This window comes from Hyposmocoma kahamanoa, unplaced genomic scaffold, assembly GCF_003589595.1.
Source record: "Hyposmocoma kahamanoa isolate Upper Pololo Valley unplaced genomic scaffold, ASM358959v1 93, whole genome shotgun sequence".
In the NCBI taxonomy this organism is placed as follows: Eukaryota; Metazoa; Arthropoda; class Insecta; order Lepidoptera; family Cosmopterigidae; genus Hyposmocoma; species Hyposmocoma kahamanoa.
In genome coordinates, this window is record NW_020654810.1 from 9586927 (window position 1) to 9601574 (window position 14648).

At 39.3% G+C, this 14648-nt stretch overlaps 1 protein-coding gene across 1 annotated transcript in view; it reads right to left on the minus strand.

Moving 5' to 3' along the window:
- The window catches only part of LOC113237202 (DNA-directed RNA polymerase III subunit RPC2), a 14001-nt gene extending 6761 nt beyond the window's left edge, over window positions 1-7240 (minus strand). Inside the window, exons 1-5 of the mRNA XM_026473540.1 lie at window positions 7058-7240; window positions 6505-6836; window positions 2062-2174; window positions 1301-1476; window positions 824-1011 (exon numbers count right to left, since the gene is read on the minus strand). Of these exons, the coding sequence (XP_026329325.1) occupies window positions 824-1011; window positions 1301-1476; window positions 2062-2174; window positions 6505-6836; window positions 7058-7138 (890 nt within the window). The 5' untranslated portion in view covers window positions 7139-7240. The remainder of the gene's footprint in view (window positions 1-823; window positions 1012-1300; window positions 1477-2061; window positions 2175-6504; window positions 6837-7057) is intronic.
- Window positions 7241-14648: the final 7408 nt, after the last annotated feature.

Genomic DNA, 14648 nt, shown 5'->3' on the forward strand with positions numbered 1-14648 from the left:
TTATTTTTTTCTACATAGAAAATGATGGGAACTATACTGTAAGTAACACACGCACATTAGATTTTCGTATATTTTGAGATAAAAAATAAAATGTATATTTGTCCATACAAAAATTTTTTTTTCTCTGAATCTATCAACTTTTCAAGAAATCATACAAGAATAAAAGTTGTTAGGAATGTTATTATATATCACATAAAAAAAATTTGCTCGATACTCCACAAGTTATTCCTATGTCCAAGAATTATCAATTTGGGCCCACTGTGTGGCGTTCCGATATGACCCTTTGGGACCAATGCAATATCTGCGATATCATACTTCTTGGAATTACAAATAAAATTAAAAAATATTATTTCGCACGTTCGGTGTTCTCAGCCTAAAATCACCGTAGCCATTGTTTTTTCTCGCTTCTTACACCCAGTAACATTGAAATATGAATAATTTTAAGCTAAACTATCAATATGTCTAAATGGCATTAGAATAGACAAAGTAGTGTTCTAGTTATTATTTAGAGGATGGAAACGTTGTGAGTTGCGATTGTTTTTTTTTACAATGTATTTGTATACGACTCCAGGTGCATATCCATTTTGAGGTAAAATATAGCGCCATCTAGTTGGCGTGTTTGTTATCACTAGAAGCAGATTTGATAGAATCAATGTGTCTATGTAAAATAATGTTACAAAATAGCTATTTGGTAATCGTCGCGACATCTAGTGTACCAATAGGTACTAAATACCCGGCTACGCTATCTTGTATGACGATTAGCAGTCCTCTTGAGTTATTGGTCCATGATTAAACTAACTCTAAAGTAACTAAATTAACTCACCTTTTAACTTTCAATTTGGATCCAATATATGCAAGAGCCTGGGTCTGTGTGAAGACTTTTAAATTATGACAGTCCAAAATGCAAGGTGCCATTTTCTTTACTGTCAAATCATCAGTACCTATTAGCTGCATGATCTCTTGATCACTGCAGATCCCCATGGCTTTGAAGGCAACTGCTATTGGTATATCCTAGAAAATTATGTTTAACTACTTAACACAGAATGCTATAAGAATTTTATATAAAATGAGATTATTTAAATGAAAAACCAGATAGAAAAATATAACCAGAGTGTTTAAAAAAATAAAAAACCAGAAGAGTCTACCTACAGCAGTATCATTTTGAATATTATTAATTTAATATTCGATTTCTTTTATTTTTATTTATTTTATAATGTAAGCCAATGTTTACAATATGTCATGATTTAAATAGTTGTAATCAACAATACTCAGTAATTAGTATATAATAATTTATAATTACATCAGACAGAGCATTGTGCCTCAGCACATATTTTCCATTTTTGACTATGACATTTGTCCTGGTCTTCTTCTCATGAGTGGAACTGGTCACCTGGCACTGTATGGCTCCTTTGAACTCATCCACAATCATCCTATTTCTGGACAATTGTTCTTGTATAAGGATCACTTTTTCTTGACCTGAAATATACCAAATGGCAGTTTTGTAAATATTGTACCTCAACTAAGGCCATGTCAATATAAAGTACATTTATATGACAAGATTTGTCATGTTTTCTCTGAAAATTTGTAGCAACTGAAGATCTGTAAAACGTGCCCTGACCGTATTTGCCTAGGACCATGATAAAGCAAAAGCATGTAAAGAGAAAAAAACAATAACAGAAATATGAAGAAATCATCAGCAACATCCACAGCCCAACTTCACTAAATGCTGAATATACACGCCTAATACACCTCTAGTAGTTTGAAGTAATACGGATATCATTTTAATTCTGGTTTGTGATGCTCCGTAACGGTTTGCTGGTCTGCCACGTAGAGATCCTGGATTCGATTCCCGGGCCGAGAGAAACATTTGTATGGCTTACATTTATATCTCTCGTGAGTGTGGGTGTAATTTGTGGTTGTCTATGTGTGTGTGTCCATGGCACCCGCGCCACATGGTTTCCCTAGTGCGGGGCTATGAGTGTGTGCGTTATTTATTATTATTACAATAAATACACGAGTACTATATCAAGTATAGAAATTAAAAAAAAACAGTATTTTTACCTCTAATGATAAAGTAGCCACCTGGATCGTGCGGGCACTCATGTAAATGGGCAAGTTCATAGTCAGATTTGCCTGTCAAAACACAGTTTGAGGACCTCAGCATCAAAGGCATTCTGAAAAATTAAAAAAATCTATATTAAATCTTTTGAAACATTAAATATATCAAGAGTTTAAGAAAACCATTGTTTCATGGAGCTTGCAAAGGGTCTTCCCTGTTAAAATGTTTATTACTTTAAAGAGCTATTACAATAGACGTTCTTTATACCAGTGATCGGAATTGAGGGAGTTAATTTAGCTAAACTAAAGAATAAAGTGGACATTTCCTCTTTCAAATACTGGGACTTCGCTGAACTGATCATATGTGTATATGTTTATTATTTATTGAAATTTTAGTACATTGGCAAGAAATTATTATTTCATAGTAAGTATTTGTTACAAATTATTGTCTCATAAAAGTAATACTGTGTTGTTTCTATAGGTACTTACGTATTTGAATACTTTGCCCATTTCAAAAATAAACATATCGTCGGGGATAATTTTCTTCTTCTTATCGAGTCAATAACAAAAACCAACAAAAAACCACTGTTATATTACTTTAGCCCAGTAAGCAGCCACCTCTATCTATCTATCCATTGCCTTTAGTAGGTCTTCGCGGGTGCAGCTGGTCGGACACAGTGGGCATAGAGCAAATGAGACATAGTTCGTGTGGGGGATCCGCAAGCACAATGATTTTGAGTCGGGTTAATATATCCCCATTTCACCATGTTTACATCGTCTTGTGACCTGAGACGATTCAGGGGTTTCCTTAATGACTAATGCAGCTCATGCCCGGGGGGAAGACTTCGGCTGGGGTAATAAAATCAAGAGGAGCAGCGAGTTTGGCTTGCCAAAGTTTGCACCTCGCGTGTGTTGGACTACCTTTTATAGCCGTAGGTAGTATGTCGAAGGAAGCTTATGAGTAAGCTTGAGACTTGATAGTCGTGCTGGTGGGAGCTTGTGGCCGAATAAATACGAGTACATTGGAAGGAGCAATACCCGCTAACGGAAGTAATAATGAGAGAGGAGTAGGCTTCAAGCATCCCGCTATGACGCGACATTAGTAGCAGTAGAGCTCCTTGTGAAAGAGTTCTGCCGCTAATCAGTAATGTCAGCATTACTGCGTTCCGGTTTGGAAGGAAAAGGTGCTGGTGAAATTATAGGCATATGGGACTTGTCAACTTATGTCTCAGGATGACGATAGGCGTGATGATGATAGGCGTGTCGCTTATAACCAGCCACAATGTTTGTTCATCCCGTTACTTAGTATTATAAAAAAAGACAATCATTCAGGGCCATGTCGACTTCCCTTGCGTGAGCGGAACGGTGCTACACTAGACATGCAAATTTGCCCACCGAGAAAGAGAGCGACAAGCCTGTAGTCTGCGGCACTTCAAAAAATCGCCCCCCAGGCTGTAGATGAGTCGCCGGAGAAGATTGTTTCTAGTGCCCACTTTTCGTTTAGTCTTATGGCAGTGTGGTTTGTATCTCAGTGCCCTATCGAGTTATACCCAGGATCGTGGTTTCGGGCATTGCTCGATGGGGGCACCTTGCCATGTGATACTCAAGGTCCCGTTACACTGACGATTTCTCAGATGGTATGCACATGACTGATGCTTAGAGGGATTAGGACGAAGGGTGTTGTTCTTATAATAAATTGCGAGTATTTCTAGAGCAGCCGACAGGCTCTCTTCAAAGGCGTCAGTTTGAGCTAATGCCAGGTCATCGGCATAGAGAAACCGCCGAGTCTCTGAAATGCTTAGCTGGTCGTTAGTGTAAATATTGAAAAGTGTCGGCGACAGTGCAAAGCCGATATGTAGCTACGCAAAACCAAATTTTACAGGAAAGGGTTTTAACGTTGTTACTTTGTTATTTCAATGGTTAGGACTTTCATTTTTGCATAGTAAGCATTAATTTGTCGTATACAGACTCAATTAGATTCCAGTAAATCATGGTAATATGGTTGCCACGACATTTACACGAATTTGATTTGGCTACGAACTGGAAACTCTAACCGTAAGGTCCGCGATATTGATATCAAATGCACGCTATGTAAATAGTATAGTAAAAAAACCATACAAGATAAATGTTTTATTCATCGAAACAAAAATTATGCGAGTATGTAGCACAATTTTTGTTTTTTAACCTACTTCAAAAAAGGAGGTTGAGAGGTTGAGGAAATTGAGATTCGACTTTATGTTTTTTTTATGTATGTTACGCGATAACTCCGGTATTTGTGAACCGATTTTCACGATTCTTATTTTTGTTGGAAAGAGGGTATCTCCAGAGTGGTTTCATTTCTTATTTATGTTACTGAATAAACAATTTTATTTATTTATTATTTAGTTCATTTTGAAGAAAATCATCCACCGCCAAGGCTGGCTGTTCACGCATGAAGATTCATTTTTATAAATAGCGCCTAAATTTTATTATAAGCAGCAATTATTTTAAGGGTTGATTTGGCTATTCTCCAATTCGAGGCGTTTTTCTCTCTCAATATACTTTGAGAAGTGAGAACCGATTTTTATTATATTTTAGTGGCGAACTAGGGGATGAATCCGGGTTTGCGTACTACCCGGTAACCGATTTCAATTTTTTTTTTGTTTTTTTAGTACTCTCTGCTGAGATTATTATATTTTTTTTACCGAACAAACAAATTTTTAATCAAACAATTATTACTTTAAGTATGAATTAGATAGTGTAACAACTGAAACTGGAAAGTTAAGTAGATTTTTTTTAGTCTTTATTTATTTAGGGGCTTTAATCGTTATTGAAAATGTCAGCCCTATTAGAAAAACAATATCTCAAGAAAACACTTAATAAAATTCAAACAGATAAATCAAAATACTACCTAACCAAACATGTATACAAAATCTCAGTGGCATTACATGTTGGCTCCGACAAAACAGACTGAAACCACCCAGCATTAAATGTACGGAAACCAGCCTGTCAAAATAACGGCGCCCTGATAGGTTCCTTCCGAACACACCCCTTGACCCACCACCACACACTTCGCAACTTCGCAAGTTTTAAGAAATACACAAAAAATTACGAAATTTTACCTATAGATGAATATTTTGGTAGAAATTCATTGGATCTATCCCGTAAGTAAACCACACATATTGCATTGTCCTACATACTCTAAACGAAAAAACCTTAATAGTTTTTTTCTTTGAAACTTCATTTTCTATAAACTATACAAGTATTAAAGTTATGTTTGATGACCTGTTCAGCTGTTTAAAGATCATCAGCTCTTTTCCAAGTTCATCAAGGAATCTCAGTCATAAAATGAATATTTATTTGAATAGCAGTATAGTATATATGAAAACCTGATGACATTACAATATGGTAACCTAAATTCGATGCATGATGAACTAGGACACACATACACAGACAGCAAATTTGATGAACTAGGACAGTCTGCAGTCTACTCAACCTCTCAACTACTTACAGCACTCTCTTCATGACAAAAAAAACCACAACTATGCGTACATTACACAGCAGTTGTGTCTTTTTTCATTCCGAGGGCAGAGCAGTGGTATCGTGTTTGGGCTCAATAAATTTAATTTAAGTTTTATTTTTTATGTGTATGTATGTTATAAAATATACAAGATTCCATTTACATAATTATTAATTGTAATGTAATTTAGAGTGTACTTATCATAACTCTACAGGAATTAATTAATTATTATTACAGCATATAATGGATTCCGCCCACAATTTTGGGCAGAAACGGGTTAAAACTGGGCATTAGATAAAAATGTTTTTAAAACCTGGGCAGTCACATTGGGTTTCAATCCACTGCCCATCTCTGCACCTGATGATAGATCCGTGGTATTGTTATTAACCAATTTTTTTTTCTGTTGGTTAATTACAACTGTGGCTCCCTATATAATACAACTATGTGCACTAACATGCAAAACTCAAATTGACTACATGTGTCAGATACATGGAATTATCCAATGCCAGTTATGCTTCAATGCACTGTCCCCGATGATTTTGGTCACCCTATATTGAGTTTGGACAACCTATATTTTGGTATGTTTGGAAAAAAAACAGGTCAAAAAAGAAATTTGATATGTATTGAGGATGAAATGGGTATGTCCATACTAAGAAAATGTGCATACTTTAGGTAAATTAACTCAAAAAGCAGAAAATAAGTCCTTTTAAAAAAATCCTTAAGTTAATAAATTAATATTTTAGATAATGAAAGTTTTAGTGAATTACTTATTATTTACACACATGTCATCACATCTGTCTCCCAAAAGGGTAGGCAGAGACCATGGACCTCCACCTGTTACGCTCCTGACAAACCTTCACCTTCTGCACTCCCATCAGTCTCTTTGTATATTCCAGTTTATTCTTGGTACATATTAATACTGAATTTAAAAAAATATTGTTACCCACCTTCCAATCAACTGCTTATTTTTTATAACCCTTTGATTGCCTCTAATATATTCTATATCTACAGTAATAGGCGCTGAATATGTCATGTCCCGTAACCGACACTCATGAGGAGTAGTAGGCTTTGTCATGTTGTAGCCTTCTTCCAAATCAGGGGTACCAACATAAGCATTCAAATATTTTATGTAAAACAAAGGGTCCGAGTCACAAAACACTTTTTCATTGGCTTGAACAATCTTTTTTATTTCCACATTGATGAAATAGTTAAATGAATCTATATGTTGTTTCACGAGCCCTTTTATTTGCAGAAATGAAGGAACTAATTTCCATTTATCCTGAAAGACAACAAAGTGTTAACAAAGCATACAAACAGCTACCAGTCATGTAGAAGAATATCTCTTATAATTAGCATACGCGTATCTCCTTTATATTAAATGTACAATGTAAATCCTATAAATAATGGCTTATTTGGATAAATCTTTAAGCAATAAAACTTTATTTGTATCAATAGCGAGTCTAGTAGAAAATAAACAAAACCCAATTTGTAGTGACTAACCTCCAGTGTATTGATAGGTTGTGAATTTCGGGAACATTTTGGTACGTCCCAATCTTTGAAATTTTTGCCTATTTCGCCCATAATACTGTTATAAGCCCTCGTAATCTCGTTTTTTACTACATATATCTGATAACATTTCAGTTTTCAGCAGTACGAGAGTACGTACATTTTAACTCACACACAGGCAGGAAACCTATTAACATAGAGAAACAATACGAGATTGAATGAAATAAATTCCAAATTCCAAAAGTATGTAAACGGCAAATTTTGTTTTTTGTTTTGACAATGACATTGACAATTTTTTTTTTCTTCTTTCCATAAAGGAAAAGGCAAAGGTTTTACACCATACAGCCAAGTCTTGGTACATTATTCTTTTTTGGTACATGAAGTTGAATTATGTTTCTGTAAATATGGCCGCCACAAAGAGGATAGGCAATTTGAGGCGGCGTGATTGGATTGACTCGGGATTCCTTAGAACGGGCCGATACGGGTATTTTAGTTCGAGATTCGTATAATTTCGCGTTTTAATCTTCGATTAAGGCACAATAGCACTATCCTATTCCACTTTAAACTAGATTTCACAAAATAATTGAAAGTCAAAATAAAAACGACACTTTTCCCTCCAAAAGGTCCAGAGCGAATCTGACATTGACAAACTCTTTGGTGACAAACGAATGCAAAAAGCAAAGCAAAGATAATTTCTGTAATGCCTAGCCATCTCTAGATGGAAAGGCGTATGGACTCTACACACTTTTACATAAACTTAAAAATTGACTCTACTCAATGCTCAAGTCAGGACTTGAGTATGATTTCAAGCACTGCAAATACGATCCTAAGGGCAAGGACTTGAGTACGATTTCTAGTGCTTTAAATCATACTCAAGTCCTGACTTGAGCATTGAGTAGAGTTCTGGAATAGGACCTAGGCTGGGACCGCACTGGTACGGCGGCGACGCGAAAAAATAGGTGGCCGCTTGTAAGTCAATGGTGGCCGCATTGCAAAAGCGAGAAGCTAGCGAAACGCCTCTACGTCGCTTAATCTAATAAATCTTGAGCTCTACGGCCGCACCGGACAGGTTAGGCGACAGTGGCGGCCGCACTGATACATCGCCGCATATTTTGTCGCAAATCGTGACCAATCGCCGTCGCACCGCTGATTGTCGTATGAAATTCAAGTGTCGTCGCGGGTCACTGAATAATTTTATTTAATGCAGAGCATTACTTGTAGAACATTTGAAATTTCTTTACGATATGAACAAATAAATTTCGCTTGTCGTGTCTGCAGTGCGGCCACCGACATATGTCGGTGGCCGTATATATGCCGTGGTATACTCATATAAACATATGTTTATATGAGTTTGTTTTCACGAAATCGCCGTCGCGTCGTAGTCACCTCAGTAGTGCGGCCGCGGCCTTAGACTGCATGTGGCGCACCTAAATCGCTTTTTTTAGGCCGACCGTATACAATGGGAATCGTTTCGAAATTCCGTAACAGAATATCGATTCGAGATGCCACATATACATCACATACATAATACATACGTTTGTTTCCGTTCGGAATAACAAGACTCATCTGAGAGTAGACGCGAAGCATTGAGTCCAAATGTTCTCGCAGCAAAAATACGTACGCATTTTACGACTGAGTATTATGGCCCTATGGCCAGCACGGCTTTCTTCATGTGGAATTCCAAGCACAAGCCTTCATACGGAATTTTGAATTGGAAAAACATTTGCACGGAATAGTATTAGTGTGATACTGATGAGTCCGTGATTTATATGGTTTTGTTGCCATCGAAATTCTGAAACGGATTGCGACTGTATGCGACCGATCTTATACCAGACAGAGTATAGTGTTCTGTGCATACAAGTGATGCCGCATTCTCACATTCGTGCGAGTGGCGATGCGAATGAGTGATGAAAGAGACTCAGTCTTTTAAGACCTTTTAAAAAACCTCGACTAATTTTCAACGCCTCACGACTAGTTTAGTCTTTTAACCCTCAAGTCTTGAATCATAAGGCTAAAACTGAAGAGTAATTCGAGTTGATGTCTTACAACCCTAGGAAGCTTAAAAGACTTATAGGCTTAGAATAATAACGCATAGAAACCTAGTCCGCACACGCTAAGTGAGGCAAATTGAAGCGCTCCCAATGGGCCTACACGAGCGGGCGGGCCTTCAGTGCTCAAGGTGAACTTGCACCGCGAACAGCTCCAGAATTTTAGCTAAAAATGACGAAATGTGCGGTAAATGAGTATTAAAATACGTCAGACAAACATAAAATAGATATTAACATTACATTCCATAAGGAAGTAACGCGTTTCAACTTGTATTTTTATATAAATATTCACTAAAACCGAAAATTAATTTCGTTGCAACAAGACACGAAAATGTTGCAAAGTAACGAATTTCTTTCTACCAATTTTGCTGTTCTGTTTCAAAATAATTATATTACGTACTTTTTTGAGAATAGGCAATATCGCGATGGCTGCAGATTTTTTCATTCTAATGTAAGTGTGCATTTGACCTCCATTTCTGCAAGTTGAATGCGTACAAATGTTGTTTACAAAGAGCAACCCCTAGAGTTTCTTGCTTATACTTCTTGAGGGAATCTGCCTTACGAATGAGCGGTAGAGTTTAACCAATATGACGATTTCAAGTGTAATAATGCTTACCTATGAAATAAAGATAATTTTGATTTTGATATTGGTTCTGAGTAACGTTTACGAGGTATTTGGGGGTGCTCGTTACGAATATAGCACTTATTTCTAAATCCAAGATGGCGGACACGATTTAAAAAAAAAACAATATGGGTATCCTTTTCGAGGTATTTGGGGATGTTCAATAAGAATATGGCACTCATTTCTAAATCCAAGATGGCAGACACGACAGTTCAAACAAAAGCAATATTCGTAATGAGCACCCCCAAATACTTCGAAAACGATACCCAACTTGCCATTATTCGAAAAAATCATACCCGCCATCTTGGATTTACAAATAGTGCCATATTCACATTGAGCATCCCCAAATACCTCCAAAATGATATCCAAATAGAATTTTTTTGAAAAATCGTGCCCGCCATCTTGGATTTAGAAATGAGTGCCATATTTGTAATTAGCACCTCCAAATACCTCGAAAATTATATCCATATTGCATTTATTTGAAAATTCGTGTCCGCCATCTTGGATTTAGAAATAAATGCTATATTCGTAATGAGCACCCCTAAATACCTTGAAAACGATACCCAACTTGCCATTATTCGAAAAATCGTACCCGCCATCTTGGATTTAGAAATGAGTGCCATATTCGTAATGAGCACCTCGAGGACCTCGAAAATAATTCCCATATTGCAATTATTTGGAAAGTTGTGTCCGTCATCGTGTATTCAGATATAAACGCCATTTCCATAAGGATTACCAAAAATAAATTTTTGAAAATTCTTGTCACTTGACATTGTCGATCGACAGTAACGATCGACAAAACCAAGCATATCTGTAGTGTAGGCACCTGATCGACACTGTCGATCGACAGTATGATCGACAAAATCGAGCAAATCTGTAGGCACCTGATCGACAATGTCGGGCAAATCTGTAGGCACCTTTAACTTAATGATGAGTTAAGCGAGATACAATTTCCCCGCTTTTGAGGGAAATGCTATTCCATGGCATCATTATTTGTATAGTTGTGTGCGTGCCGACGAGCGTAGATACAAGTTGCTTACGCCTACATGAATTCGATTTTTGCCTCACTTGTGACAGTTCGTGTGATATGAAACTATCATTCTATGCGTTATTATTCTAAGCGTATAGGACTAAAACGACTAAAACGACTGGCGCCTCATAGCCTCGGGAGTCGCGAGTCATGAGCCGTATGGCGTTTTTATTGTAAGTAAATAAACGTGATTATTTACTGCATACTACTTACGTCATTTTTATTTATAAACTCGGGTTTAATAAGAATATAAATAGGTATAAGTCCTTTGCAAACAACTTGAGTCGTTTGAGTTTTTCAAGTCATTCAAGTCGTTTAAGTCTTTTGAGTCTTTTAGTACAACGACTGAGTCTTATTAATAAAAACTCGAACCCAAAGTCTTAATTGTAGAGTCGAGTCCTGTAAAATGGAGTTGAGTCGTCATAAAACGCCTTAAATGACTGAGTCTCTTTCATCACTAATGCGAATAGCGATGCGATACACGAATACACATTATGTAAATGGTCAGCTCGTTATTCGCGTCGCGACTCGCATCGCCACTCGTGCCATCGCGTCGTGAGCGGTATTTCGAGCACGAGTCAAAAGACACAAGTAGCAACGCGACGTTAATGTTTACATATTTGTCCCGCTTCAGATAACAGCTAGAGCCCATTTCGATACATACACCTTGGAAAATAGATTTCTTGGTAATAATTTGTTCAATTTTACTCAGCAAATAACTCAATTGGTGACATTCTACAAAAATTTGAGAATCTTCCAGAATCTTCACAGAACATTACTTGAAACATAATTATTCTCCATAGTTTGGCTGCAACAAAATTAAGGCTGCAGGTATTTATAAGCAAGCATCTAGAAATAGTAAATTTGTTACCTATAGAAACGCATACCATGAGTTCTCATGCCCAACTTAGTGAGCATGAGATGATAAATTAATATACAACAGAAGTATGGTGTCGAGGACAGACCTTCTTTATAGTTTCTACTTATTAGTCTATGTTTAGCTCTTTGTCTCTGTCCTTTTTTTATACTCTGTGCTTGCTTTTTCTTCTGTTTCTCTTTACTGTCTGTTTCCTCTTAAATAATACACCTTTTTCCTTCCTAAACCGCCGTTTCCTTCGCTGTCCTCGAGATCCTGGTCCTTTCGAGCCATTAGTCCCGGTCCTGTTGGAGCCACTAATCTCAATTTCTGTTTTTCAAAAAGAAATTTTTTTTTAAATTATGCTTACGAGAGCGCAAGCAGCGAAAGAGATGGCGGAGCCCTCACCCTCTGAGGGAGGAGGAAAGGATAAGAGATCTCTTCCAGCATCCAACTCGTCGTCGCAGCGCGCGACCTTGATGGCGCGGCAGAAGGCCGCCGAAGCCAAATTAAAGCGCAAGGTTGCCGAGCTCGCGCATCAAGTTGCGAAGGCTGAAGAGGAAGCAGCACGTGCAGAGCTCGAGGCTGAGAGCGCTGCGATCGAGGCAGAAAAGACTGCTAGTTGCTCAACGACGGCTTCCATGAAGCGGACGGCGCAATGGGTAAATGACACCCGCAGCGCCGCGAGATCGCCATCACGCCTTATGGAAGGTCAGCAAGTCAGGTCTGTGCCACTGTTACCGGAGTGCAAAACTCCACGGTCACCATGCGTTGTTAAGGTACCACAATCTAATTTATTATGTGAGGATGTGCAACGCACCATGCGGGAGACGGCCGTCCACTTACCTTTCGGGGAAGGTGCCCCGTCACCTGCGAAGGCGCGCCACGAACCTCAAGATGTACCAATAGGCGAAGTTTGTCGTCTGGCTAACGCTATTACTTTACTCGCACAAAATTGCGATAGACCTAAATCAGTAATTATAGATCTAATCAGTTTTTCAGGGAATATTTCGGATTGGTCTTTATTCAAAAAGAGTTTTGATGATACCAAGGCTGCGTTTTCGGATAGGGAAAATATGGCGCGTCTGCGTAAGGCTTTATGTGGTGCAGCGCGCGAGACCGTCAAATCCTTGCTCCTAACAACAGATGATCCTGAATTGGTAATAAGGACTTTAGAGCTCAACTTTGCGCGCCCAGAGCAGATCGTTCTCTACGAAATAGCTGCAGTGCGCGCCCTGCCTAAGATGACTCGAAACTACGACATTTTCACATTTTCAGCTCGAGTACAAACATGTTTGTGCATAGTGAAACAATTAAACAGGCACGAATATATTTATTCACCTGAACTGGTACACACACTTCTGGCTAAATTAACATTAAATTTACAGGACAAGTGGTTGGATTTTGCGGATCATCACTTCGACCTTGAGATGCCGATGCTGGAGTTGTTGGCAACATTTCTGGAGCAGGAAGCTAGCAAGCGGGCTCGTTTTAGCCCCAGTCCTTTGTTGTGCAGCTCTACTCCTCACTTCGACAAGCTGAAGACGCAGCCGCCGGCGTTTCACCGGGTGCACGCCCACACCACAACAAACAAATTAACTTGCTTGTTTTGTTCATCCGACCACACAATAAAATCATGCCCCAAATTCATTTCACTCTCCATTGACGAGCGTTTGTCGTGGGTTCGCCAGTCGAAAGTTTGTCCGAAGTGCATTCGCAAAGGCAAGCACAATTGGCGAACATGCAAAGCCAATTCATGCAACATTTGTCGTTCGAATCATCACCATTTATTGCATTTAGATTCGTCTCATCCCAATAATAATTTCACGGAAATTCAACCGCATAAAAATTTCTCTACAGTCAGCGACGTCGCGGATGATGTGAAGCAACCCGTAGTTTTGAACGGACGCAATTACATAGCTCGGCTCATTGTGAGCTACTATCATGTATGGGCTGGACATGGTGGTCGCGAGATAGTTGTGAATGAACTTCGGCAGCGCTACTGGGTCATTCATCTACGTCCCACGGTCAGAGCAGTAGCTGCAGATTGCCAGATATGCAAGAACAGGAAAGCCAAGCCATCCGTTCCACCGACTGGAGACTTGCCTGCTGAACGCCTCATCCATCACCAGCGTCCCTTTTCCATTTCTGGTTTAGACTATTTCGGCCCTGTGGAAGTCGCTGTAGGACGTCGTAGAGAGAAGCGTTGGATCGCCCTATTCACCTGCTTCTCCACGAGAGCTGTCCATTTGGAGGTTGTGGGAAGTTTGTCAGCGGATTCTGCGATAATGGCTCTACGTCGTTTTATGTCCAGACGAGGATGTCCGAAGCAGATTTATTCCGACAATGGGACCGCCTTTGTTGGCGCCAGCCGCGAGATTCAGAGGGAGTGGAAGTCGCATCAGCCGATTATCGCAGACTTTGCAGCTGGCAGACAGATCGAGTGGCACTTCCTACCTCCGTCATCGCCCTCTATGGGTGGAGTTTGGGAGCGTCTGGTCGGATGCGTCAAACGAACCCTTGCAGCAACGCTAAAGGAGAGAGCACCTCGGGAGGAGGTCCTGTACACACTACTACTCGAGGCGGAAGGCGTAGTAAATTCACGACCGCTGACGCATGTGTCTGTTGAGCCACAGGATGCTCCAGCACTAACACCTAATCACTTTCTCTTGGGCCAATCGTCTCCACTCCCCGGACCAGTAGATCTCACGGACAACGACCTGGTGCGACGATCCAATTGGAAAAAAGCCGTGAGACTCACAGATCATTTCTGGAATCGATGGGTGCGGGAGTATTTACCGCTGTTGAACCCAAGAAGAGGACACAATACACCCGTCAAAAATTTAGAGGTCGGCGATGTCGTCGTGATATGCGATGGTAACCTACCGCGAGGAGTGTGGCCTAAAGGCAGGATTGTCAAGGTCCACCCCGGTAGAGACCACATTGTCAGGGTAGCGGACGTGAGTACGGCTGGTGGAATTTTAAGGCGTCCAGTCAGGAAGCTCGCAAAGCTGGACGTTAATTTTAGT